The 26,563-nt window shown below is 38.1% G+C and overlaps 1 protein-coding gene across 1 annotated transcript in view; it reads right to left on the reverse strand.

Annotated features, from left to right (window-relative positions):
- Positions 1–2,206: 2,206 nt before the first annotated feature.
- Positions 2,207–26,563, reverse strand: part of GABRA2 (gamma-aminobutyric acid type A receptor subunit alpha2) — a 79,290-nt gene continuing 54,933 nt past the window's right edge. The window contains exons 9-10 of the mRNA XM_006111926.5: positions 15,655–15,857; positions 2,207–7,495 (exon numbers count right to left, since the gene is read on the reverse strand). Of these exons, the coding sequence (XP_006111988.3) occupies positions 7,187–7,495; positions 15,655–15,857 (512 nt within the window). The 3' untranslated portion in view covers positions 2,207–7,186. The remainder of the gene's footprint in view (positions 7,496–15,654; positions 15,858–26,563) is intronic.

Consider the following 26,563-nt stretch of genomic DNA (forward strand, 5'->3'; position numbering starts at 1 on the left):
ACAGTACTGGGAGTAAAACAGTATGATCAAAGGCCCAATTTCAAATGTACTCACTTCCTTTATTTAGAAGTTCATCATCTCAGTATAAAAAATTAAATAATTGAGCAACTTTCTTCCAGAGAGGGCCACATAGTCTCCCATTAGTCATTGGAAAGACAGGCTGTCAAAGTGAATATTTCTAAAGTAAGGCCCCAATCATGCACAAAGAACCACATGGGCACAAGGCTACAACAAGGTGGCTCAGAGCACAGAAGTATGACCTATGTTTAAAAATAAATGGGAAGCTATTTGAAAAAGCGAGAGATAAATATTTAAACAATAAAAGGAGAACAAAACAAACAATACATGCAATTAGCATGGGCCATTCCCCAAATTAAATCTCTATGGGCACGTCTACATGGCATGGCTAAAGCTGAAATAAGCTACACGACTTGAGCTACGTCCATTGCATAGCATAAGTTGAAATAGCTTATTTCAGCTTTTGGCACTATCTACACAGCAGGAAGTCTGAGAGAGCGCACTTTTCCTCCAACTTTCCTTACTCCTCGTACAATGAGGGTTACTAGAGTTGGAGTAAGAAGTCTTCCATCTTAACATTATTTCAACATAATGTTGAAATAACTGCTTGTAGTGTAGATGTGGACTGTGTAGGCATATACTTACTGTTTGCCTTTTGCACCCTTATTTGTGAAGTGGTGAATCTGTCAGCTTCCTCACAAATCCCTGAAAATACTCATGAAGCTGTAATTTCAAAATCTAAATCCAAGATAATAAATCCATATTTTTCAATTGTTAGGGATTTGGATTTATTTAAAAAATGAGGAAAAAAGGTTTTAACCATACATATATATGTATAATAAAAAAATAAAGTATTTTAAAGCTTAAAACTATGTTAAGACTTAGTTGTTCAATGGAAGAAATTCTACAGTTCCTGGGGGGAAAAGTTTGATATTTTTGAATTAATGGTAAACACAATTTAATTAGGGCATCTAGTTTTCGAAAGAATTATTTTGAACTAAAATGTAGAGTTTCTTATTTCTATGCTGTCAAATGATAAAGTTATGCTCACTTTGGATTCTATTTAGTCCTGTTCTGATATTTGCATACTTGTCCTTCAACTCACTATTTTTGAAAGAAGAATTAAATAACCTTCTTTAGTTCAGCTGATAACACTCACTTTGTTCTGCTGCTGATTTAACTTTGGAAGCAGGGACCATGTGTTAACTCAAAGCAGACTTGGGAGGGATCATTATTTCATATCCAAATATGGAATTATTTTTCACATAAAAGACAAATTAGGATTTCAGCTTCAAAAAAAAATCTAATAGTATTTGTGATTGTGCAGAGGGCCAATGCATCCCTGAGGATATACTTAGGCCCTCAAAATAAGGCATTACATTCAACCTGAGGAAAATTTTGGGGAACTAATAGGATCAACTTTGTTCCTGATGTATGTTTTCTTTTCAGGACTTATGGGGAGATGAGATGGCACAACATTAACGACTAAAAACCAAAGGTTTCAAGATTTTGAGTCAGATTTTAAAATGTCATCATTACAAAAGCCTGCTGGGATTTGATCTATCTTTTAGCCTTTAGTGCAAAGCTGTCTGCCCACAATTGGTGTGTGATAACTATAGATTCAATATCCCTCTGCAAATGCACACATGAAGTATGTAAGCTTCCCAAAGGCTGTTTAGAAAGGACATACACTTACCAACTCTTCTGGAGAAGTAGTGTTGCCATTCTATCCCTCACTGCACCACTAGTTCCTAATTGCTCCCCACATGGCTCAACCAGTTTCCTGTCCTTCTTACATTCTCACTTCAAGTTCCCACAGTTTCCTGAGCCCACATACTTTCTCTGTTTCTCATCAGTCCCTTTTCCTTCATATTCTCTCTCATCCTTCTGAGTATGTCTACACCACAGAGTTTTTTTCTGAAAAAACTTCACTTACATTGCAATCACGTTCTTTCAAAAAAAAAAAAAAAAAAAAGAATAGAGGGGTTTTTCCAAGATTGATAAATCTCTTTCTATGAAGCAGAAGCCTTTTTCCGAAAGAGCTCTTTCAGTAAAAGGCATGTGTGGACGGGAAGAGGGAGTTCTTTCAAAAGAATAGGAAAGATGAAAAAGCACAAGTGCCCTGGTGACCACTCTGACCATAGTAATCACAGCTTAAATGTGAGATAGCATCCATTCACTGTGGATGCTATCTTTTGAAAAAGCAGATCTCTTTTTTGATGCACTTTTGCTGTGTAGCCACTCTATTTTGGAAGACATTTCTATTTTGGAGGCCTTCAGTCTAGATGTAGCCTCTGTTGCACTCTCTCAGTATCTTGCATACCTCCCCCAGCCACACATAGCTTTCCCTCCAGTTTCCAAACTATGCAGAGCCTTCATGGCAGGCATTTCTCCTAAAAGCATCATGACTCAGATCCTCAAAGAAATTTAAACTCTAACTTCCACTGATTTCAGTGGAAGTTACGAGACTAAATATCTTTGAAGATGTGGACCCATATAACTTCACACCAGTTGAAATAACAGGACATGGTGGCCATTTTGAGTAAGTGTAAAAATTTACACAAAAGCACTGAGAGAACATAAGAACATAAATAAAACATCACAATAGCAGAGAAGCTCACAATTGTCTTATATATAAATGGAAGATAAACTTGTTTTCTCTGTCAGAAAATATCAAAAAGAATGTTTGTAAGTCACTGCATTACAACAGACACACAAAGCAAGGAGACTACCACAGAGGCTGCCTTGGCTGATAAACCCAGGGATCTCTCTTTTTTCTTACTCCTTAATTCCAAATTATTATTAATATGTGAGCATTATTCTCTAGTCTTATGTATCATAGAGTAATTTTGTAATCCAACATCAAAAGGCTATTCTTTAACAGTGATTTGGTACCATGTTGAGCCTAGTGCAAGTTACCACAATGTTAGGCAATTTTTTAATGCAAATTAGTGTTGTATTTGTTTCTTTGGGTCACATGGGAAATGCTATCCCAGAATGCTAGAGATGATGCCCAGGGAGGGCAGATATAGTGGGCATACACTAGAAAAGACAGAAGTTAGGGAGTAAGAGAGGTCAAAAACTCAAATTTAAGTTCCTAAATCCATAAATAAATCTCTTAAATAAATGTGGGTTGATTTTTGGTAGTGCTGAACATTAACAAATCATATTGAAATTGACAAGACTTCCAACTCTACCTCTGCACAGGGATAGAAGACCTGCAGCACAGCTGTAATTTACCTGAGGCAGCTGACTCAAGTTCACAAGGCTTGGCCTGTAGGGCCAGAAATTTCTGTGCAGAAATTGGAGCTTGTGCTGGAGTCTGAATTCTAGAACCCTGAAAGGGTGGAGGGTTCCAGATCTCTGCTTCCAGCTCAAAACCCGACATCTATACAGGAAATGTGCAACCCTGAAGCCCAAGTTCTATGACCCAGGCCAGCCATGTGTTTGTTATCCCTGTGTTGTAGAATTACACCAACTACTCCACATCTATGCAAGTGCCTACATATGACGGGGGGGGGAAGCTCAGTGGTTTGAGCATTGGCCTGCTAAACCCAGGGTTGTGAGTTCAATCTTTGAGGGGGCCATTTAGGAACCTAGGGCAAATCTGTCAGGGATGGTACTTGCTCCTACTATGAGGGCAAGGAACTGGACTAAGTGACCTCTCAAGTTCCCTTCCAGTTTTATGAGATGGTATATTTCTATAACATAACTTTTCAGTGCCCAGGTTTGAAAAATCTTGACCACAGACTGAAATGAATAACTTCTTAAGTCTGGCATTTTAAAATTCATGTTTAGATACATGTGTTCACTTAAATCTTCACATTCAACATACAGTTGTCACTCTTAAGAACTCACCAGTTTCATTTTAGTCATTTTCATCATCATAAATGATTTAACATTGGAATCACAAGGACAACTAATAGAAACTGCTTACAATGCAATGAACAAAAGACATCTTTAAATCTAAACCAACTATATAAGACTTCAAGCCAAAACTCTACTTTAAGATATAACATAACAAACATAAGGACATAAGAATGACCATACTGGGTCAGACCAAAGGTCTATTTAGCCCAGTATCCTGTTTTCCAACAGTGGCCAATGCCAGATGCCCAGAGAATGAACAGAACAGGTAGTCATCAAGTGATCCCTCTCCTGTCATCCATTTCCAACCTCTGAAAATCCTTGCATATCCTACTGACTTCAGCAGTAGTTGCATATAGCTATCTGAAAGTGTATTTATGCACATAGGTAGCATTTAGATGGTATTTGTTTTTCTACAGCCTAAGTATGTGATCAATGTCTGGTGCTTATAACATTCACTCTAAGTTTTGCACAAGTCCAAAGATACTGTTCAGTGAATTAAGTTTTTGCTCCTAAAGCATTATATTTGCTCCTGAAACTACCACTGATTTAGGTGGGAACAGGATCAGGTCCTATGTGAAGTTGAGGATGCATAATTTACAGCAGTCCTTGTGCAACTATAAACTTTTCATGTTGATTTTCTGAAGTGAGGACAGGACTTACTTGATTTTGTAAGTCAGATACGTGTGTGTGTGTGTGTGTGTGTGTGTGTGTGTGTGTGTGTGGTTTTAAACAAGGATACATAGCCCTCTCTCATCATAATCAAATGCATCTCTGGACACAGTCATAGACAGTACTTAATTTGTAATGGAAGAGATGCAAGGGCTCTAGCAATTTTTTTTTATATTCCTGACTGTTGTAGCAAGCCCAGAGGTGCTAAGTCTGTAAACTGCCAAGCCTAGAGATGCTAGGGCTCATCTCTGGCACAAATTAAACACTGTTCAGGTATCTAGAGGGCAGAGTTCTGACTGCCCATTATTTGAGACATGAAACCTAACATTGTAGAGCTATCTGGGATGTAACAAGTGGAATACAGACCATGCTCCCTATAAGCTGAGGTGCAGAAAGGCCTCAACTCTTGTTGAACTTAATGGGAGTTGAGTGCTCCCATCAGGTTGCAGAAGGGCACCCAAAAGTACATGAGAACAGTAATCCACCTACTCAAGAGTCTGAGAGTAGATAAACTTGGGCCTCCACTGTACTACACAGTCAGAGCCCTTTGCCAAAAACAGAGAGAAACATGAAAGGATTTCTCTACAGTACCAATATTTACAAATATTCTACATATGTACATATTTATATACATTATACCTGGACACCATGACATTAAAGGGATTTTTTTTTATAATTTACAAATAAAACATTTTTAAAAGGTATAATTATACCATGAAAAATCTTTTTATTGCTTGCCTTCAAACCTTATACACATTATCACACTATTGCACACATCTCTGTATTACATGGAAGAGCTACATTTATATATAAATATATATATGAAAATAAGGATATTTCTATTTTAATGTTTTGAGTAAAGTGCTTGTTTTTCAACTACTGTTGATGAATAAAGATGGTTTAATTAGAGGGGATTAAGGGAATGCACATTTTACTAGTGGTTCTCCCTTGTTTGACTCAAGTCAAGTCTGTCTTCCTTGTAAAGTCTACTAATAAAATGCATTTATGACCTTGGCATCTATACTGTCATGCAAAGCACAAAATAGAATCACATTAAAAACAAAGAAAAGACAAGAAAATTAAACAGAAAAAAAAGCAATGTTTGAGTCTTCTTCTTTGTTTTTGCTAGTTTTCATGTCTTAAGATAATTCATTTATTCAGTTTTAGAAATATTTTTACAAGTTTGTCAAACTTTAAACATACTTATTTTATGCACTATATTCAAGTACTGTACAAAACTGCAATAAGTGACACTATACGATGACATATGTTTCTACTGTAAACACACCATCATAAAGGTGCATCTATTTTAAAAGGTCAACTAACAACTGCTAATGCGTATGTGAATCAAAATATTTTTGATTGGCCAAGTATATTAAAATCTAAATACGCTACACAATTATTAGTGATGCCATGATTTACCAGGCCTTCGAGGACATAAGGAATATTTGCAAAGGTTCCAACAAAAATTAATTTTACTAACTAAATATTTATATAAAATTGCAAATGGCCACTCCAATTTTACTTCAATTTGTGTATGACATAACTGATAATTACTGATGATCCACTGAAGTTTATTAAAAATAACATTCAAATCTTAGCAAAACCCTTTCTAATATACAAAGTTAAGTTATGTCAGTGAAATTGCAATTTACAAAAGCAGCAATTAATCGTATCCATGAGGACAACTTCCTGCACTGCAATCACAAACTGCTGTTTCCTTTGAAAACAATAGCTACTATGGGTAGATGAGAAGAAACCTTATTAAGGCAGCTTTTCCTTTAAATACTAAACAGGAAAAATGCATCTTTTGTTTCTGATGTGTTTGACCCTGAAAAATTTCTGTGTGTCAATTCCCAATATTTATGAGCCTGATATCAATCTAATTTAAAAAAAATATATTTTCTGACCTTGCTGAATAAGAGCACTTGGTTCAGCAACCTCAGATAAATAAACACTGAGGAGAATAAAATAGGTTTTTTTTAGTGGAAATTGGTTAATGCTACAAATTTGATTAACTACTACTGCTCACTAAAATGAATTGTAATAGTTCATTTAAATTTTAAAGCAGGTCTAGAAGTAAGGAACTCGTGACCTTGGCATTCCAATAGTCTTTACTAAGTTTCAAACATAACTACTTTTCAGCATGTTTGTAAACAACAAAATAGTTTGAGTTCATCTCTCTATAATATATATATGTAAATCCCATTGTATGAAATAAGGTTTAAAAAAATCATTGTAATGACAGCTCAATAAAGTAGTATTAGTTATTTTATAGAAAAATATCTTAACTTTAAATTAAAAAAATACTGTTCCTAAATATTTATGCAGGACCCTATTTTTCTCTTAACTATATGGAGAAGATATAATTCTGTGTATTTGAATCCCAGGCTAAAGGAAATCCCCAGGGTAGAACTTTTAAAGAGTTGGCTACATTTGCCAGGATTATTATCTGTTTACAGATCCATGAATAAACATTGTGTGCCTCCTTTGGAGATACATAGATAAGATATCTATATACATTCTGTAACTTATTGGTTCACAGATTAGCAGTTATTAGTCGTACTGTACATAGCAAAACAACCTATCTGATATAATGATGCTATACATCCCCAGTGTAAATCAGCTTTTAGGTTGAGGGCGCAAAACCAAGTAAGACAGGTTCCCTGTTTAAATACGTAGCCCAGTACACTAAGTTAAAAGTACCAAATAATACTGGAAACATTATTCTAGACATTCTGTCAATTTTGCTAACACTGTTGAATGTTTTCTTTGCTTCTTGTGGCTTGGCTTCTGGCTTTGCCTTGTTGGGTTCTGCAGTTGTAGCACTCTTGGAGATTGTTGGTAGCACTGAGTCCTTGGTAATATTTGGAGCATAATTAGCAACAGCCACTGCATAGGCATTGTTTTTCTTAATGACAGATGCTTTTTCTTTTTTCTATTGGAAGACATCAGGGAGTTAAATATTTACTGTATGGTACATTGCCAAATCAGCTTCAATAAAACTGCATTTCAAATATTTTTTAGATGAAGATGGGAAAAAGAAATGTTAGTGATACTATAATGACAAATTATATGTTGGCAATGTCCTCAGTCTCACAGATGGAAGTTATAGACTAGTATCTCAATTTAGTAAAACAATCCATAAGAATAGGCCCTTATGCCCACAGAGAACCCCACTGAAGTGACCAGAGGCATGTCTAGACTACATCCCCCTTTTGAAAGAGGGATGTAAATCAGATCGAAATTGCAAATGAAGCCAGGATTTGAATTTCCCACACTTAATTTGCATAATGGCGGCCGCACGTTCTTTCAAAAAAGGGGTTTTCTAAAATGAATAACGCTATCTAGATGCAGTTCTTTCAAAAAAAAGGGTTTTTTTGAAAGATTCTGTACTCCTCAAAAAATGAGGTGTGGCTGCCATTATGCAAATGAAGTGTGGGAAATTCAAATCCCAGCTTCATTTGCAATTTCAATCTTTCTAATTTACATCCCTCTTTTGAAAGAGGGATGTAGTCTAGACATACCCTAGGAGACTCCAGGAAAGTAGGGTTTGTGGATATCTTCGAAGGACCGACAACTACCTAGACTGATTGGCTACGTCTACACTGGCCCCTTTTTCGGAAGGGGCATGCTAATTTTGAAAGTGGGAATAGGGAAATCCGCGGGGGATATTTAAATATCCCCCGCGGATTTCCCGATTCCCACTTTCAAAATTAGCATGCCCCTTCCGAAAAAGGGGCCAGTGTAGACGTAGCCATTGAGTAGGAGCCAGCTTCAGAAACGGATTATAATCTCTAGTTTTGGCTTGAGGCCCAGTGTTCTGACAGAGCTAATAGTAAACACAAAGCAAGAAATGGAAAATAAAAGTGCTACCAGAATAAAACGTAGGGGAGAATGATAATACAATCCATTTTCACTGACCTACCAGTCCCTACCATAATAAAGTGAAAGGAATCTCTGCACATTAATATCAAAATTACTCATACACCCCATAATTGCACACCAAAGAAACCTCTTACTGTAATTCAATTAAAAAACTCTGGTTATACTTGTATATTGTTAATTATATTTATATTGCTCGTTTGAGTGGCTACGGGCATTTTAAAATCCTGCAATAGCTAAAATCTGGGGAAGAGATATTTTCGAGTGAGTAAAAGTTCTACTTCTCATTATCATAATCACCTCAAGTATGTATCTACTTATCCCTGCCCCAGATTTCATGGTCAGGATAGAGGGTAAGGAGGTTTGCCAATGGCCACTTCTGCAACCTGTCCCTTTATCCCCTTAATATACAAGAGTACAAACCTGTGGTCTGTACAAGGTAGGCTGTCTGCACACTATGACCTGGATACCCAAACAAGATGGAACTAACAGAGGGCTTTTCAACTACTGAAAACCTTTCCACTGTCTAAATAACCTTTCAACTCTCTTTCCTGTAGGATCAGGCCCTACGTTATACAAAAGAACACATTTTTAAAATCTGATTACCATTTCTGCTATTTGTTTACTTTGTAAAAGCGACGAAGAGTCCTGTGGCACCTTATAGACTAACTGAAGTGTTAGTCTATAAGGTGCCACAGGACTCTTGTCGCTTTTGCAGATTCAGACTAACACGGCTACCCCTCTGATACTTGTTTACTTTGTGTATTTCACTCTTGGCATATGATTTTGAAAAAATAATTTCTATGTTTTTTTTTAATTTACATTTTTTCTTGTATGTTAACAAAATGCTATAATGTATAGGTTGCAAATGCGGTCCTGGAATATTCAAATCTAAATAAAATATTGTCTGACATGTTTTTAAAAAATTCAACCACCTGAAAATAATTCCGTCAATAACAAATTTTATAAAATTGAAGTTGTACACCCTTATATTTTGCCCTAAATATCAGTCTTCTGCAAGTGAGCCTAAATTAAGAAAACCCTACTACAAGTATGTGTGCAGAAATCTGAGGTGCTCAAGAAGAAAGGGATCCCATACATGAGAGAAGCAGTGTATTCTCTCTGAAAAGATTAAATGAAACAACTACATGAGTAGGGAGATGTCTCACGTCCCGAGGTATACATTTACCATGGGATGTGGCCTATATACATTAACTACATGACCTCCTGGCCTGGTATAAATAGCAGTACAGACAGTGAGGCAATGGTAGGGTTAGTAAAAATATGCCTGAAACCTGGGATGGGGGAAGAGGATACATACATGGCTCTCTACATGCCAGGCCTCCCCTGTCTAAGACGGTTAATTTTTCAGCTCTGTAGCATCTCATTTGATTTGCACTGCCAGAGAATTTTGTCATTCCCTGTCCATTGCTGAAGCCTTTGACTAGCACAATGCAGCTACACACTGCAGCATGGAAACAGGCTGCCTTTTACTATGGTATGCAGCTACACCTGCCCTCACACACCACAACAGTGGCATGCAGTGTAGATGTAGCCTAAGAGATCATGTTCCATGACAAAAATGCTGCTGGAGGTGGCCTTGGGGAGGGAAATGTGGACAGATTCCCCTTGCTGAGTTTCATTCCCGTTCTCGCCTCCTGTGGGGACTTGTGTGAATTGGTGTACTAACTGGAGTGTGAATGTGCACTGCAGTGTACTCTGGAAATTCCTAGTATCTTCACATCAGTTCTCTAGTGAAATACAAGTTCCAAAACTACTTCAGAGGTAGAAAAGAATCTCAATGAATGTAAACACAGTCATTTCTCCTTGAACTGAACACTTGCTTATTAGCTGGAAGTATCTGAACTATGTGTTGTGCTCAGGGTCAGTAAAACCAGAGAGAAAAAGAACATACAGACAAAGAGGTACATATTAACTAATCTGCAAAATCCCTTTTTCCCCCTGCTGCAGTATTTATAGTTCCATTATGGGATTTTTCACATACAAAGCCCAGAATTTATCAGTATTGGAAACAATGGAAATATTGAAGGTTACATTTTTCTTTAGATGATTTCAGGGAAATAGAAATTTCAATACTGTAGAAAAACCCCAATGTGATTTTGTTCTGAATGTAATTTCTAATTTTCAAATATTTAGACATGATCTGTGGAAGACTACAATTATTGAATAGGGTTGTTAGAAATTAGAATATTTTCAATTGACAATAGGTAGGTATTATCATTTACAAAACTAATCTTGTCATATAAGAGTTAGATGAATTTCAGAATGGATAGCTTATGAGCAATTGAGTTAACACAGAAAAACTTGGGGGGAAAGGATGGAATTACTTCCTACATTAGTCATTTACACAGAAACAGAGCTAGATTTCACATGAATATGTTTGAGAGTTATAAAATGGCATTTAAGATAAAAAATGACAACCTGAGCAAACACATTGGGTCACTTGAATTTTCCTTGTTTTGTCCAAGAAAAGCCTACTTTCGCTGTTAAGCAGCTGCCACTTCTGAGAAGGCAAGAACACAGTTACATTAATTTAAAGAAACAGCTGAAGGATGACTGGAGAGTTCATAAGGTCTTCCTACATCAATTATAATAGAGTGCCTATGTGCCTGTCAGAAAATCTGCATTTATTTGACATGCAGATAATCTGGTGGTAAGCGATTCAGGATTTGTTTATAGAATCTAGACAATAATGCCGTAGGTTGTGGTGCTTCATTCTTCACTAGGAGTAACAGGAATTAAGAAAAGATGCACTAAAGTTCTAAAGATCTTTGTTATTATTATTATTATTATTATTTGCACTTTTATGTACCACTTTATACATTCAAAGCACTATTCAACCATTAAATGTTAATCTTTGCTTCACTCCTCTTATGGAAATATGTAATATTGTACCCAGGTTTGGGTCAGGCACAGCCACAAGTTAGAGATTTCCTTAGCAGAGATTTTTCCTTATTCAGTTCTTGGAGAGCTAAAGAAAGTAATTACATAATATACTAAGTCAAGACACCGCAATAGTTCTTTTTCTGGGTTATTTACTATAACGATTTCCAGTGAAACCTTTGTTATCTGGCATTGCCCCCAGCCACAATACTGTCACATCTTCAAGCGCACAGGCCTGGCTTGGTTTACCATGATTGGCTTAGCAATTTTTTATTTAAGAAGTACTAATCATCTTTGATTCAAACTTCTGTTGGTCTAAGGAGTATGTCTACTCTGTTTTGGCCAACTGTGCCATTTTCAAATCCTCTGGAATCCAGACACCTATTTCTAATTGTAATAGAATCAACCAATTGTGATTCCAATCATCAGACATCATTTATTTTAATATGCATTATTTCTCATATTCTGTACCTCTTTGATACCTTCAGTCCAATTGGATTATATTAAATGGCACTGGTCCTGAAAAATGACAATGACCAAAGTATAATTTATTTGAAAAACAATAAAAGTGAAACTAAGTAAAGTCTCATAAGTTAGAAACAGAACTGGACAATAACCAATACCTAATTCGCTTTAAAAGGAAGTAGGAAATTTAATAATGGAGTCTAAGTTATTTGCAAATAAATGTAACAAGCCAAAGTGTCATGAATATTTCATTCAGAATATTCAGAATTTAAAAATAAATGAGCTAAATCCTGAAGTATTTAATGAGGCAAAATTTCTGTTGACTTCAGCAGGAATTTTGTCCTAGTAACAACTAAGTATGTTTAGAATTTGATAATACACTGTACATAAATTGAAAATGAGTACACAAGATTCTGGTGCTTGGGGACTTCTTAAATGAAATATTATGAGAGTTATTGCAAGATAGTGTTGTTAGTCTCAGTGTCTCTGCTACTGATATTATAGTAAAATATCTATGTGTTATAACGATATGTTTTCAATAAATCCAATGTTGTGACTAAAGATTAGATCTTGCATTGATTCAGACATAATTTATTTATACTAAGAATAGAACATACACTAATTTCAGCTTGTTTGTGGAGGCATGCAATCACACTATAAAAACTAAAGATTCAATTTAGTGCCCACTGAAATCAATGTGAGTCTTTCCACTGTCTTTTATGGTTGTTGGACTTGGGCCTAAAAACTGTAAATAGTCAAGGAGTCTGCTGGGTAAAAGATGCAGGAGCACATTTTCAATAAGAAGTTTGTAAGATGTGCCCTGTAGAATATGCAGATCCTGTAAGCAAAAAAGGTAATTGCATGTACAAAATAGGCAGTTACTTATGATAACCAAGTTTCCGTACATCTAACAACTTATTTGATACATGAAGGTAACTGTTTAATAGCGGCATTCTTATTTTGCAAGTACTGATTAGACTCTTACTTTTGTAAAGTTGTCCTAGTGTATAAAAGGAATTTAAGATTGAGCTTTTCAACCAACGAGAAATTACAAGAAACTGACTGGATGAAGTGAATGTTAGAGGCTAGAGCACAGGACTGGGGGTCAAGAACAGCAAGTCTCTGGTTGTTTTGGTTGGCCACAGTATCACAGTGTGACCTTGAACAGGATACTTCACTGATGTATTTTTTCCTGCCCTGTAAAATGAGAATAATAGTTCACAGCTCACAAGTGTGCTGTTAGTCTATAGAATCTTTGAAATATCACAGAGGAGTTTACAAACCTTAAGAATGTGATTAAGCCTAACAAACTATTAATACCTACTCTCTATATCTTAGAAAGCCTAGTATTCAACTGAATATTTAGCAAATTGATCCATGGTCAAAGCAACAATTGTAATAGAGTATCACTTTACTTAAACACGATGGCTACAGGGACCCAAATGATGCTTTCCTGACTCTCCCTGCAGGAAGACTAGTCAATAGAAGTGCAAAAAGAGATGTGACTGAAAACCTGAGTAACGAGGGTTCTGCATAGTGCAGATAATGTGCACAAGGATCAGCACCATGAACAAACCTGGACTGCACAAAACTCAGTACTGATGGCTTAAGGAGAAAATGGTTGTGACCAAGGGGGAACAGTGCCTGAGATACAATGTAGTCAGAGCAAAACTGTTTAAATGCAATTCAGTCAATATAAATGTTGAGTATGATGCTGGCATATTAATGATTTACCATTACTCCTATTGCCTGTCTGGTGTGCTGCACTTTAAACTCAGACAGAGCAGCCACAGGGCCAGCCATGGAAAAATGTTTCCTGAGTTCTAAGGAAACAATCTCTATCACTCCTAGCTGCTTAATACCTTGTGACTTGTCTAGAGATTGTATTTGTGCAAGCCTACCTGGCTGTCATGCCTCCTACTCTCAGCTTCCTCCACCATGCTTAGAAGTCCTACGAATAGGCCAACACTTACTTGCATCCTCATCAGACTGGGCTACTGATTAGGTTATAAGAGGGACAAGAAGAAATTTCAGGTGGCATAAGAGATGCTTAAAACTAAACAGGCCTCATCATCTGAAATTAAATATGGGCACAGGGTCATTATATGCTTGCATTTTTCATTCTGAGATCTAGATACCAGGCCCATATTCAAGTTTAATTAAATATTCCAAAGTTCCTCACAATTCTCTGGTCCTTCTACCTACAATAGTATGTCTACACTGCACAGGAGAGCGCTCCTGACAACAAAGCAGCATTCACACTTTCACTTGCAGCAGCAAAACTTTGTTGTTTGTGGAGGGAGAGGGGTATAAGCACCCAAGAATGAAAAAAGTTTGGTCTGTCAAGTGTAGAAATACCCTTACTTTGAAATAACCCAGAAACAGCATCTTCAAAACAAAGGTAGAAAGCACACATAGCAAAGGGTTAAACAACAAAGAGTCCCATATGCATATTATCCCATACCTACACTTCAATCTTTCACTGAATGCTTTTGTAAGTTCCTTAACCTGACTAACTCCCATTTCGAGCTGGGAAAAGCAGGTTTTTCTGCCTACAGCATGCACCCTTTGCCTCTGTGTATCTGCTTGTCTGACTATTAGCTCTCCCAGACACCCCTTGAGCAGCTCCTTATCATTCCCATGGGCAACATCTTAAAGATTTTGGGACCTCCTTTGATCCCAGGCCTTCACCTTTAGTATGCAGGAACATATTCTTCACAAGCTTCAGGGGGTAGCCGAGTTAGTCTGTTACTGACAAAAAAAACAAATGGTCTGGTAGCACTTTATAGACTAACAAAACATGTAGATGGTAACATGAGCTTTTCTTCCCTCCCCTTCCCCTCTCCTATTTATTTTGGTTGTGCACATCCTAAACTCATAACTCCAGTCATCTGAAGAAGTGGGCTGTGCCCACAAAAGCTCATGATAACATCTATATGTTTTGTTAGTCTATAAAGTGCTACCAGACCATTTGTTGATATTCTTCACAGTAACACAGATAAGGTACATCTACATAGCAGGGCTAAAGTCAAATTAAGCTAAGCAATTTAAGCTACACAATTGACGTAGCTCAAGTTGAAATAGCTTAATCTGGCTTCTGGCCCTGTCTACACAGCAGGAAATCAAAAGAAGAACACTCTTCCTTTGACTTCTCTTACTCCTTGTAAAATGAGGATAACAGGAGTCAGAGTAAGAAGTCCTCCAGTTTGCCATTATTTTGAAATAATGGCTTGCAGTTTAGAAAATGCTCTCTGTTATTTTGGAATAATGCCAGTTATTCCAAAATAATGCAGCTGTTTACACATAGACATAAAGAACAAGAGGGAAATGGATAACTATGAAACAAATAAGGAAAAAAGAAGTTGGGTGAATGTGAGTGTCTCTCTAATGTTTTGAAATGTAGTGGATGCAAGTTTAAGATGCTTTTTCATTAAGTCTGAATAAAGATTTTTTCAGAAATATTACTCTGATTGTATTCATTTCCACATGAAGAATTCAGAAATATGATGTGGTGTAACCTCAGAGTTTATATTTTTGACATTTAACAAGATTTAGACAGGCTAATGATTAATGTGGAGAGAGCTTTGACACAATAATCATTTCTCCAAGGACAGCCTGCTAGAGAAAGTTCCTGCATGCAGATTAATTTCTGCTAAATTTGGCAATCTGAACACACACTTAACAATATCTTTCTACCCGCTCCAACTTTCATTTCACAAGTCATAAGCTTTCTATTGGTTTGAAACTTCAAGTATTTTTCAGTAATAACCAACTATCAAAATATCTGTTAAACTGGTTTCTAGGAATTGATTGGAAATATAAATGTGTTTCATTATCGTTTACCTTATCATTGACTACGCTTTTTCCATCCCAGGCCCATCCTCGTTTTGTGAAGTAATTTACAGTAGCAAATTCTATCAATGCAGAGAATACAAATGCATAACAAACAGCAATAAACCAATCCATGGCTGTTGCATAAGCTACTTTTGGAAGGGAATTTCGTGCACTGATGCTCAACGTTGTCATTGTCAACACAGTTGTTACACCTGTGAGAGGGTGGGGGAAAAAAGAAAATGTCAGCACTTTTAATTGAATTTTGAAATTTAATGTGCTTCAAAAGAAGAACATCTTACAGTACATATCTAAGAATTATAAAAATATTTACATATTGTTCATACAGTATGGTAGCATATTAGCACACCCTATTGAAAGTAGCTGCAGAATTGTCCTTTGTTTTTTCTTTCGTTTTATTTTAAAATAATTGTTGGTGATAACAGAAAATACAGTCTTGAAAACACATAGAGGTTATAATTTTCCTTTTTTGATTAATCATACTATTGGGGGAAAACCCACAGCAAGGCCACTAAAAGTATACGTTTGTTTAATTAAATAGGTCAAATCACTTAGCAGCAGCATAGCAAAAATGATTTTTCGATGAGCACTTGCACTGCCAATAACCCCTGTCTCCTCTCAGTTTCCTTCTTAGCTTCTTAACTACAGAATCCAAAATGGTCAATTTCTCTGAGGTCAGCCTGGCATTGCAAACAATGGAAAATAATTAATGGCTGTCATTCCAAAGAGTGGCCTTTTGTGTCCATTTTCAAAGGCTATACATGTATGGAAGCCATTATAAGACAGCCTGTGGGTTTAGTCACACTGGGAACAATAGGAGATTAAAGGCATCTTTGGTAATGGCTGTCTGACTGCCACATACAATTATTAAGAGGGATAAAGTGATCAGTTGGATAATATTGTAGTAAAACTAATTAATTGAAACTTTCAGACTAATCTGTCTTCCTGTTAATATTTTTATTTAAACATTAAAAAACCAGAGAAAACAAAGACATTTTGCACTTCATGATACCCCAACTGGTGGTGATAAAGCCATACTCAAACCAATACAAGACCCATGATATTCAGAAAAAAACCATACACCAATATAAATCACCTTTTAACCCACCCATTGACACAAATATACCAAAAACTCCCCTAGTCTACACAGCAGGGCTCAACTTGAAATAAGTTATGCAAATGGAGCTCCATCAATTGTGCAGCTTATTTTGAAACAGCTTATTTCAAAATTGGGAGCATCTGCACGGCACTTATGTCAAAATAGAGCACTCTTCCTCCAACTTCCCTGAGGGTTACAGGACTTCCCTGAGGGATACAGGAGTCCGAGTATGAAGACCTTCAGCTTGACAGTATTTCAATATTATTTCAAAATAACTGACTGCTGTGTAGACACGGACCGTTATTTCAAAATAACTAGCGTTATTTTGAAATAATGGTGCTGTGTAGACGTACCCTTACTAAATCAATCCTACCCAGCCACCAAAGTTACAACTAGACACCCTTAACTCTTCCATTTGTGGAATACCATTAAAAATGTATGTGTCTCCTGGATAACAAACAATACAAAGTTGTATGCATACCAGACATCAATATTTCTATACTACTATTGGCAGAGTCAAAAGAGCCTCAGTGACAGAAAAGAATTATTAATTCTCTTCTCATAATTCACAATTCAAATATTACAAACAAAAATATTTATTATAACTGGTTACACTTATTGAGAGGAAATAAGGTCAGATACCTAAAAGAACAGGAACAAGTGTTAAGTCTGCAGGAAGTAATCAAAGAATGGTGAATTCAGGAAAGGAAAAATCTGCAAGATACTCTATAATGGAAATCAGTCATACAAGCTCTGGAGAATGGGACTCAAACGTTCATGTCACCTTTACTGGCAAGGCACTTTTAAGCCCGGTTGGGAAAGGAAAGGAAGCAGAGAGGAGGTCTGCTCAATCCCCTTCTGCCTTTTGCTGTCCCCGTTCCCCTTTAGACCCTAAGCAACCCTCCCTTTCTGAGAGGACTGCGATGGGAAAAGGAGGTTAGGCAAATAACTTCCATCTTTCTCTTTCCTACTGTGATTAAAAGACTTCTCTAGAAGTTACAGAGACACACTGCTTACTGCACATAGTTTCCAGGCATCAAGCCACACATCACATAGTTTTATTTTTAGAATCCACCTATTAGGGAGGTAGTTATAAAATCAACAGCAACATTGTTGTGGTAAGTATGAGCTATTAAACTGTACACCATGGCAATGCAAAATAAGCATTGTACATCGACACACAGCAAATGTTTTAACAAGCATTTATTTCCCACCCCTAAAAGAACAGTACTGGGTTTTTTTTATTCCTTCCCCAAAAGGGAGAAGGGGACTCCACACCTTAAACTTGAAAGTAATACACACAAACTGTAATAGTATTCAGGTAATTCCAATAAATAAATTTCATTAAATGCAGGTGTGTATGAAGTGATTGCTTCTCAAAAATAAGATGACCTGAATGCCTATGTAAACATATACAGCAGCCAACAATGTTCTGTGTAATTCATAATGCTAATTTTCTTGAAACCACATTGGCTTCTCTGGAATTCTAATTCAAGATTTGTTAGTGACCTTTTCTAGTCTGGTTTTAGATATTACAAATGTACAACTTATGTACTGCTACTGGTTGCCAATTCCTCTAAAATGTTCAGCTGCAGACTCTGAGTACCAAACATTATTCAAACAGCTGTTAATGAAGGTTTCTGGACTTTTATTTATCAATTACATAAACTGAATGATGTCCAAGTGACCAAATTTTTATAACCTGGATTGAATGAAGAACAAATTAAAAAGAATTTGTATTGTAAAGCCAAACTTCCAATGTGTAAATCTGTGGCATTCTGTTCTTTAATCAACTGGCAATAGATTTTTTCATTATTAGGATTAAATTAAAATGAAAAGAAATTTCTGCATAATAAGACTTTGCTTAGGAAAAAGCATAGTATAATGACAATTTGTTTGTTTATTACTGTTGGACATACTATGACAAAAAAAATCAGTAATGCTAAAGAGTCAGTCCAAACGAATATAAAAGAAAGCAAAAGTATACATTAAGGGTCTGATTTTCCATTCCATTACCCAAGTTTTAACTTAATTGAAGAAATACTGATGTTATAATGAAGTGAGAGTCATGAGTGGAAGGAATCTATGACAGATACCACTTCTTTTGAGGAAAGCTGTCACCTGCCTTTAATCATACAACAGTCTGAGCAATGCTACCAACTCAATGTGCCCCAAACATTACCTAAGGTCAAATCACTCTTTCAAAAAAAAAAAGATGGTTGATAAGGAAATGAACAGTCTTCAAATATACCTGACCTCAGCCAATATTATCCTAGTCCCTTTCCAATCATTGTGCAGATATGGCACTGAACAGATGGCAAGAAATGCCAAAAACAATTATTGGTATTACCTTCATTTTGGAATTTTCTAATTTTACTGTTTGAAATATGGTTCTAGTCTATAAAAATGATATTGTGGGATTTCATATTTAATGTTTCAATGCCTTTATGTTGAATATACAGGCAGTCCCCGACTTACGTGGATCCGACTTACGTCGGATCCCTAGATACGAACGGGGTGAGGCAACTCCTGCACATGAGCAGCAGCATTCCCGGGGCTCGCTCACCTGGGTCCTAGGATCCTCCTCCTCCTCGGGCCGGCTCCGACTGGGGTCCCACAGAGCTGCAGGGCAGAGGAAAAGTGCCTCCCCATGCCCGCTGCCCCCCAACCCCCCTGCCAGCAACAGGCTGCCCCCTCCCCTGAGCAACAGGCTGCCCCCCAACCCCCCTGCCAGCAACAGGCTGCCGAACAGACAAAAGCAGCCTCTCTGCCCCTCCTCCCCTCTATACATGCCGGGCTCCCGGAGCGCAGCAGCGTCCCCAGGGCTCGCTCACCTGGGTCCTAGAATCCACCTCCTCCTCCTCTTCGGCCGGCTCCAACTGGCCTCTGCCTGCAGCAGCTGGCCACAGGGACAGGGATCCCGCAGAGCTGCCGGGCAGAGGAAAAGTGCCTCCCCACGCCCGCTGCCCCCCTCCCCCCGCGGCCTCGCATCCTGCACACCTCCCCCCTCTCCCCCTGCCAGCAACAGGCTGCCGAACAGCAGACAAAAGCAGCCTCTCCGCCCCTCCTCCCCCTATACATGCTGGGCTCCCTGGGCAAACAAAGACTCCACCAAAACAAACAAAGTGCTGGCCTCATTGTGTTAGCAAAAAAAGGACCCTCCTCCTAGAACCCTGGGTGGTGTGTGGAAATAAAGCTATTAGCTCAAAGCATGGAGCAGAGCTGTTTGGTATTTGATGAGTTACTCCTTTAGTCCTGAGTTTGTCACAGGGACAGAAATAGATGTGAAATCTTCTGAACAGGGGAACAGACAGCAAAACAAACATTAGAGGGGAGTTAACCTTTCCCTATGCTATCCAAAACTAAAAAAAATGTTTGGCTAGAGTTTCCCCTACAATATGACCAGTTCCGACTTACATACAAATTCAACTTAAGAACAAACCTACAGTCCCTATCTTGTACGTAACCCGGGGACTGCCTGTACTTAGTTTATAAGTATAAGTATGTCTTTTTAACTGTCAGCCCTTAAAATTCAATTTGTAATCTGAAAATCAAGCTTTTTAAAAATTTCTTGTGCCTCACAACCAATAATAAATATTCTCCAGGTCAAATACTCCCCTTATCTATACTTGTAGCCCCATCTCCAAGTCATTTCTGCACTTGCGCAGTGATTCTTTTCAAGAAGTGTAGCTGTAACAGAGATATTACAGGGCAGCAAAATGGAGTGGAAAGTAGCTTGCACTTCTGCATATGCTGTAGGATGCTATAAATATTGAACCTTTTAAACATTTTGAGAAGCCCTGTATTAGCCCATAACCAATCTATACCTTAGTATTACATGCATGACCTAACAAAGGAAGCTCCAAATGAGAAATCAAATAAAAATAAAAATGACTATTGATGCATAGAAATGAGCATCAAATGGTCCCCAGCCATCTGTACAGCCTCCAAATACAGTCCAGCTGGCCTATATTACCTCTCCTATTCATTGTACAGGAGAGGACTCTCCAGTGCTCTAGAATTCAACTCATTTCACAATTTAATTTCTAGTACACATATAAATACCTGAGGGTGCTCCCAATACATTGGAAACATGTGTAACTGCTCCAGTGAATAACACTAGCTGAGGTGTAAAAACATTATATGCAACTTCCTTTTCCATATGCTATTCACTTTGCCTTTTCTGAAGGCACTCAGGGTGGTGCTAGAGGAGTTTGTGGAGCTATGCAACCACAATATTTGCCTTAGTCTCTAGCTAGCCACCTCTTCCAGAGCAAAGATATGGTGCTGGATTAGCCACTGCCCAACGGAGAGGTCCTCAGCTTCTGCCACTTACTGGGCAGGGCAGGGAAAACGCCAGCATTCCCAGCACCAGCAGAAGCCATGGGATGGGGAAAGCCTTGCACAGCACTAGGGTTCTCAACTTTCTACTGGTGCAAATCCAAATAGCCTTGTCCTGTCCCCTGTGTTGCCACATCTCCGATGCCCTACCCTTGCTCACTCCATCCCCACCCTCACTCACTTATTTTCACTGAGCTGGCTCAGGGGTTTACCATGAAGGGGTGTGAGGGCTCAGGCGTGGAGTGTGGACTCTGGGATGGAGCCAGTGATGAGGGGTTTGGGTGTGGGAGTGGGCTTCAGGCTGGGGGTGGAGTATGGGAGGGGATTGTAGGCTGAGGCAGGGGAATGGGGAGTAGAAAGGGGGACGAGACTGCAGGCTCTGGGGTGGATCTGGGGATAAGGGCTTTGGGGTGCAGAAGGAGGCTCCATCCACTGCAGCGATTCACTTATCAGAGCCAGCAAGATAGTATCATTGGTGTACTCAAGATCTCAAACCACAACAGTTCTCATCTCAATATTGTCTAAAACTGCCTTCAACCAACCAGTACCAATATGGAAAAACAAAGGTGGCAGAATGCAGCTTTGCCATGCTCCTTCAGATAGGGGAAACAATGCCACATGTGTGTCATTGCCTCTAATGCAAGCTTTCCATTCCATTTTAGAGCTTTTATACTAATGCCACTATTTTCCCCAGTGACAGCTTACCTTATCAGATTCTACACCCTTGTTTGATGCACTGAATTAAAGGTTTCATGGAAGTGCATAAATGTATGACTTATGACATTCAACCATCTCAAAAACTCTCTTAAGTTAAAGATCTGGTAATCACTGAAACAACCAAGTCTAAAGTCATTCTGGCCATTATCAGGAAATTGTGAAATCCCATTTCCTTATGAAGAGGCCTATTTTCAGTGTGCTATAATTCTAACATATTACACTATTCCTTTTAAAATAGGAGGTAAAACTACCGTTTCTTTTTTCCTTTATTTTTCTAAACTCGCTGGTGCAAAAGGATTCCACCAGTTTCTTCCATTTATTTTGGTCATATGCTCCTCTATTTAGGCTTCTGAGCATCACGGTGGATTTGGCTTTTTTCCTCTACTGTTCTATATGTTTCTCTAGATTGCCCTTTTTCTCTTTCCAGGCGGCATGCATATTATTGCCATGTTGGTGGCATCCTTAAAGCAGGTCTTAAATATGTCCATCATCATCTTACAATGTTTGATGTTTTAGGTTGGTTTGTTCTTCCTAGAAGTTCTGATCTGGGAAGAAACTCTTTTCAACAGACTCTGAAAATCTTCCAAAGACATTTATTTTAGAACAAGCTGATCTCATCAATTTTCATGACTCTGCTCCATATATGACACCAAACATGATACCAGTGTTAAAGATTGACAGTTGTGTTATCAGTGCTAATTATGCTACTTTTCCATTTTTTTCATTTGAGATTTGTTCTTGACAACTAGGATGCGTCTAAACTATACCCCTCTTGCCGACAGAGGGATGTAGATTAGGCACATCGCTATTGCAAATGAAGCGGGGATTTAAATATCTCATGCTTCATTTGAATAGAAACGGCTGCTGCTTTTTCCCGATGCGGCACTTTGACGGCAAAATCGGCTGTCTAGATGGGGATCAGTCAACAAGGAAAGCCTTTTCCGACCAATCACTTTTGCCTCATGCAATGAGGTTTACAGGATCAGTCGGAAAAGGCTTTCCTTGTCGACTGATCCCCCTCTAGACTGCCGCTTTTTGCCGACAAAGTGCCGCGTCGGCAAAAAGCGGCAGCCATTTCTATTCAAATGAAGCGTGGGAGAGGGGTGTAGTTTAGACACACCCCTAGTGATTAGCTAGATTAGTATAAACTATTAATATCAAGATAGTAGATGACATCTATAGAATAGCAAAGAACAAATATTCTTACATAAACATAAAATATCTTAGATGCCTACATTTGAAAATGTTAACTAACTCCATATTAAACACCTAACTAAGTTGTCTTACTTTCAAAGGACAATAATGTTTTGCCTTTTATTCATAAACATGTTACTACTAAATCAACAAATCATGCTAGCGGAACATAAATGTAGTTCTGAATATATTTCATCCTAGGGTACTTAAACTATCTGAAGCAATCTCAGAAACACTAGTAATTAATCGACTTTGGAGAATTCATGGAAGATGGGTGAAGTCCAAGAAGACTGGCAAACATAGTACCTCTCTTTAAAATGAGGAACAAAGAGGACTCAATGAATTATAAATCAGTGAGTCTATCTTTGATACCTGGAAAGATAGTGGAATACAATATTAAAAATCAATTTGTAAGTACCTAGAGAATAACAGAGTAATAGCCAATATGAATTTGTCAAAAGCAAATCATGCCAAACCAACCTAATTCCCTTCTTTGGAGCATGTTACTGACTTAGTGGATAGGAAAGGAAATTGTAGGCATGATAGATCTTGATTTTAGTAAGGCTTTTGACAAAGCCCCACATGTTACCTGCATAAAAAACCTAGAGAAATGTATTCAAGACAAAATTATTGTAAGGTGGGTGCACAACTAGTTGAAGAGCTGTAATCAAAGAGTATTCCTCAGTGGTATGCTATCAAACTGGTGGGACAGATCTAGAAGGGTTTTGCAAGGCTCTGATGCTATTTAATATTTTCATCAATGACTTGGATAACGGAGTGGAGAGTATACTTTTAACATTTGTGGATGGCACCAGGATGGCACTTTAGAGGGCAGGATTACAATTGAAAATTATCTTAATAAAGAGTAAAATCAGCAAGGTGAAATTCAACAAAGGTGGAAAACATTTAACTTAGGAAGGAACTACAAAATGAGGAATAACTGGCTAGGCAAGTGTACTGCTGAAAAAGATCTAGGGGTTACAGTGAATCACAACTGAATATGAATCAACAATGGGATGCAGCTGCAAAAATGGCTGATGTTCTAAGGTGTATTAACAAGAGCATAGATACATGGGCGCTAACGATTATCTCTACTTGGAACTGCCAAGGCCTCAGCTGGAGTACAGTGACCAATTCTGGGTGCCACATTTTAGGAACATGACCAATGAGGAGAGGTTAAAAAATTGGGTATGCTTAGATTTGAGGGGAAAATAAAGACTGTCATGTTCCCCCTCAATAGTCTTCAAATATGTTAAGGGGTGTTGTAAAGAAGACTGATCAATTGTTCTCCATGTCCATGGAAGGTAGGACAAGCAGCTGTTGCTGCAGTAAGGAAGTAGGTTAGTTTAATTATTTGGAAAACTTTTCAAACTACAAGAATAGATAAGTACTGGAATAGACTTCCAAGGGAGACAATGGAATACTCATCACTGGAAGAATTAACAAATAGATTAGAAAACCCTATTCATGAATGTTCTAGATATACTTGGTCCTGTCACAGTACAGGGGACTGGACTAGATGATCTTGGGATTGTTGTGGGGTTTGATTTATTTTAGATCCAAGGGAAACCAGGACACTCCAAGGAGACTTAACTACTTTCTTATTTATTGCAAGCTTTAAGCAGTTAATACAATTGTTTAAGGTTTACAAGCCTTAAAAACAATTACTATACAATTTAAACCTTAAATACTAAAAATTCTAAAGCAATTAATAGAAGGTTTACTATAATACCATAATAAAGCCTAGTTCATTTATGTAAACCCACTGGGGTACGGATTCGCTTCGACACAGAGCTTCCAGTGACTAGGGATACTTTATTAATGTTGCTAAGTTACTGCTATTACTAAGTAACGCGTTAGAAATCATATGCAGAGCAAAAGCAGATAGGAGTTACGGGGCTTATGGCATGCTAACGTCCCTTCTACTATGGGAAGTTCTGTCCCCGTTGTCCTTGCTTCAAGGACCGCAGTGGATGTGGCTCCAGCTAAGGGAGGTCTGGGCACCCCCGAGGCCTGGGTCCTTGGTAAGACTTCCCATGCGCAGGATCCACCAACGCCTTTGTACCCCAGGTGTTTACTGGGTGAACGCGTACGGGCTCAATGCCATTCTTATCACTCTTATGAGCTGAATCAAACTTGTTTACTGCTTATATCCCAGCTCAAGTGCACGGGTTAAAGCTGATAAGGGCCAGCTGGTGTTTCAGGTTCCAGGCTGAAATATAGGGCTGGGAATTTCCATCCTCAGCTCTTGGACTTGTGGGCCCACTTATGGTTTCCACAGGGATCCCTTCCAGCCCCCCTTTGCTATGACCCTAAATCATGTAGTCTCTCTGTGCCTCAATTCCCTTTTTTGAAAGATTCTGTACTCGAGATCAATCCCTGTCTAAACAGCTGTTTTTCTTTCGAAATGCCCCGTTTCGAAAAACACCTTGGTTGCCATTATGCAAATGAAGTGCAGGAAATTTAAATCCCAGCTTCATTTGCAATTTCAAAGTGTCTAATTTACATCCCTTTTTTTGAGAAAAGGGATGTAGTTTAGACACAGCCTTAGATACTACAGTAACAGGAGGCATTTAAGTGTCTTAGATTAAGAGAACTCCTGAATCTTAGCTGCTGAATTCATTCACCACCTCCTTCATTGTGAATGCCATATCTTCCATCTATTTATCTTCCATCTATCCATCTAATTTGGCTGAAGGAGCAGGATTAAGCCCAGAAGCACATGTTCACTAGAAAAAGAACTACAGTTTGCACACTGCCATATTCTGAAATGATGTGAGGCTCTCATTCTGCTTAGGTATAAATAGAGCTAGACATACACATAAACCCCCACCCACACAAATACTTGTTAATAGTAGAGATAAAAATATTTCAAGCCAAAACTCAATATAAATTCAACTTTTAACTTTAGAACCTTATTTTAGTTTTCATGCAAATTATTCCCCCCAAAATGTCAAGGAAATACCTGCATGCCACTCTCATCTCCTGAAAAGCCTCAGAATTGTCAAGAGATCTGCAGCCTGCACCTGAGGGTTCTATGGACTAAAAACAGCAGCACTTTTACCCTTTCTATAATAAACTTGTTACCAATATCTTCTCTGCTTCAATTTTCTCTTCCTCCTGAGCACCCCTCATAGTCAGATATCGCTTTGTGGAACCACATACCTGCTCCCACTTCTTCAGGCACCTTACACAGAGTTCACAGACTTCTTCTGTGGTCAAAATAATCCTCCTGGGGCTCTGGGTTTATGCACAGAAAGTAAACTCAACATAAAACAAAGAAATGCTTTCTCAGGGTCTCCCCTGGCTTAGCAGGCCACCTCCAGCCCTTCCTAGCTAAAGTCTTTGAGCCAAATCTCAAGATTCTGCTCACTCCTGAAAGTCTCTACTCTCCTCAAGCACATATGCATGCTTGCCACTTTGGATTGATTTTTACAGGGCAGTCATCTGAATCATCAGGGTTGAATAGGCCCAGACCCTCTAGCCCCCATACTGGAAGCCACCCTAAAAAAGAACTAAGTGTGGTTCAGCTGGTATCAGAAATGGTTA

Source organism: Pelodiscus sinensis, chromosome 4 (assembly GCF_052426305.1).
Source record: "Pelodiscus sinensis isolate ZL-2025 chromosome 4, ASM5242630v1, whole genome shotgun sequence".
Lineage (NCBI taxonomy): Eukaryota > Metazoa > Chordata > Testudines > Trionychidae > Pelodiscus > Pelodiscus sinensis.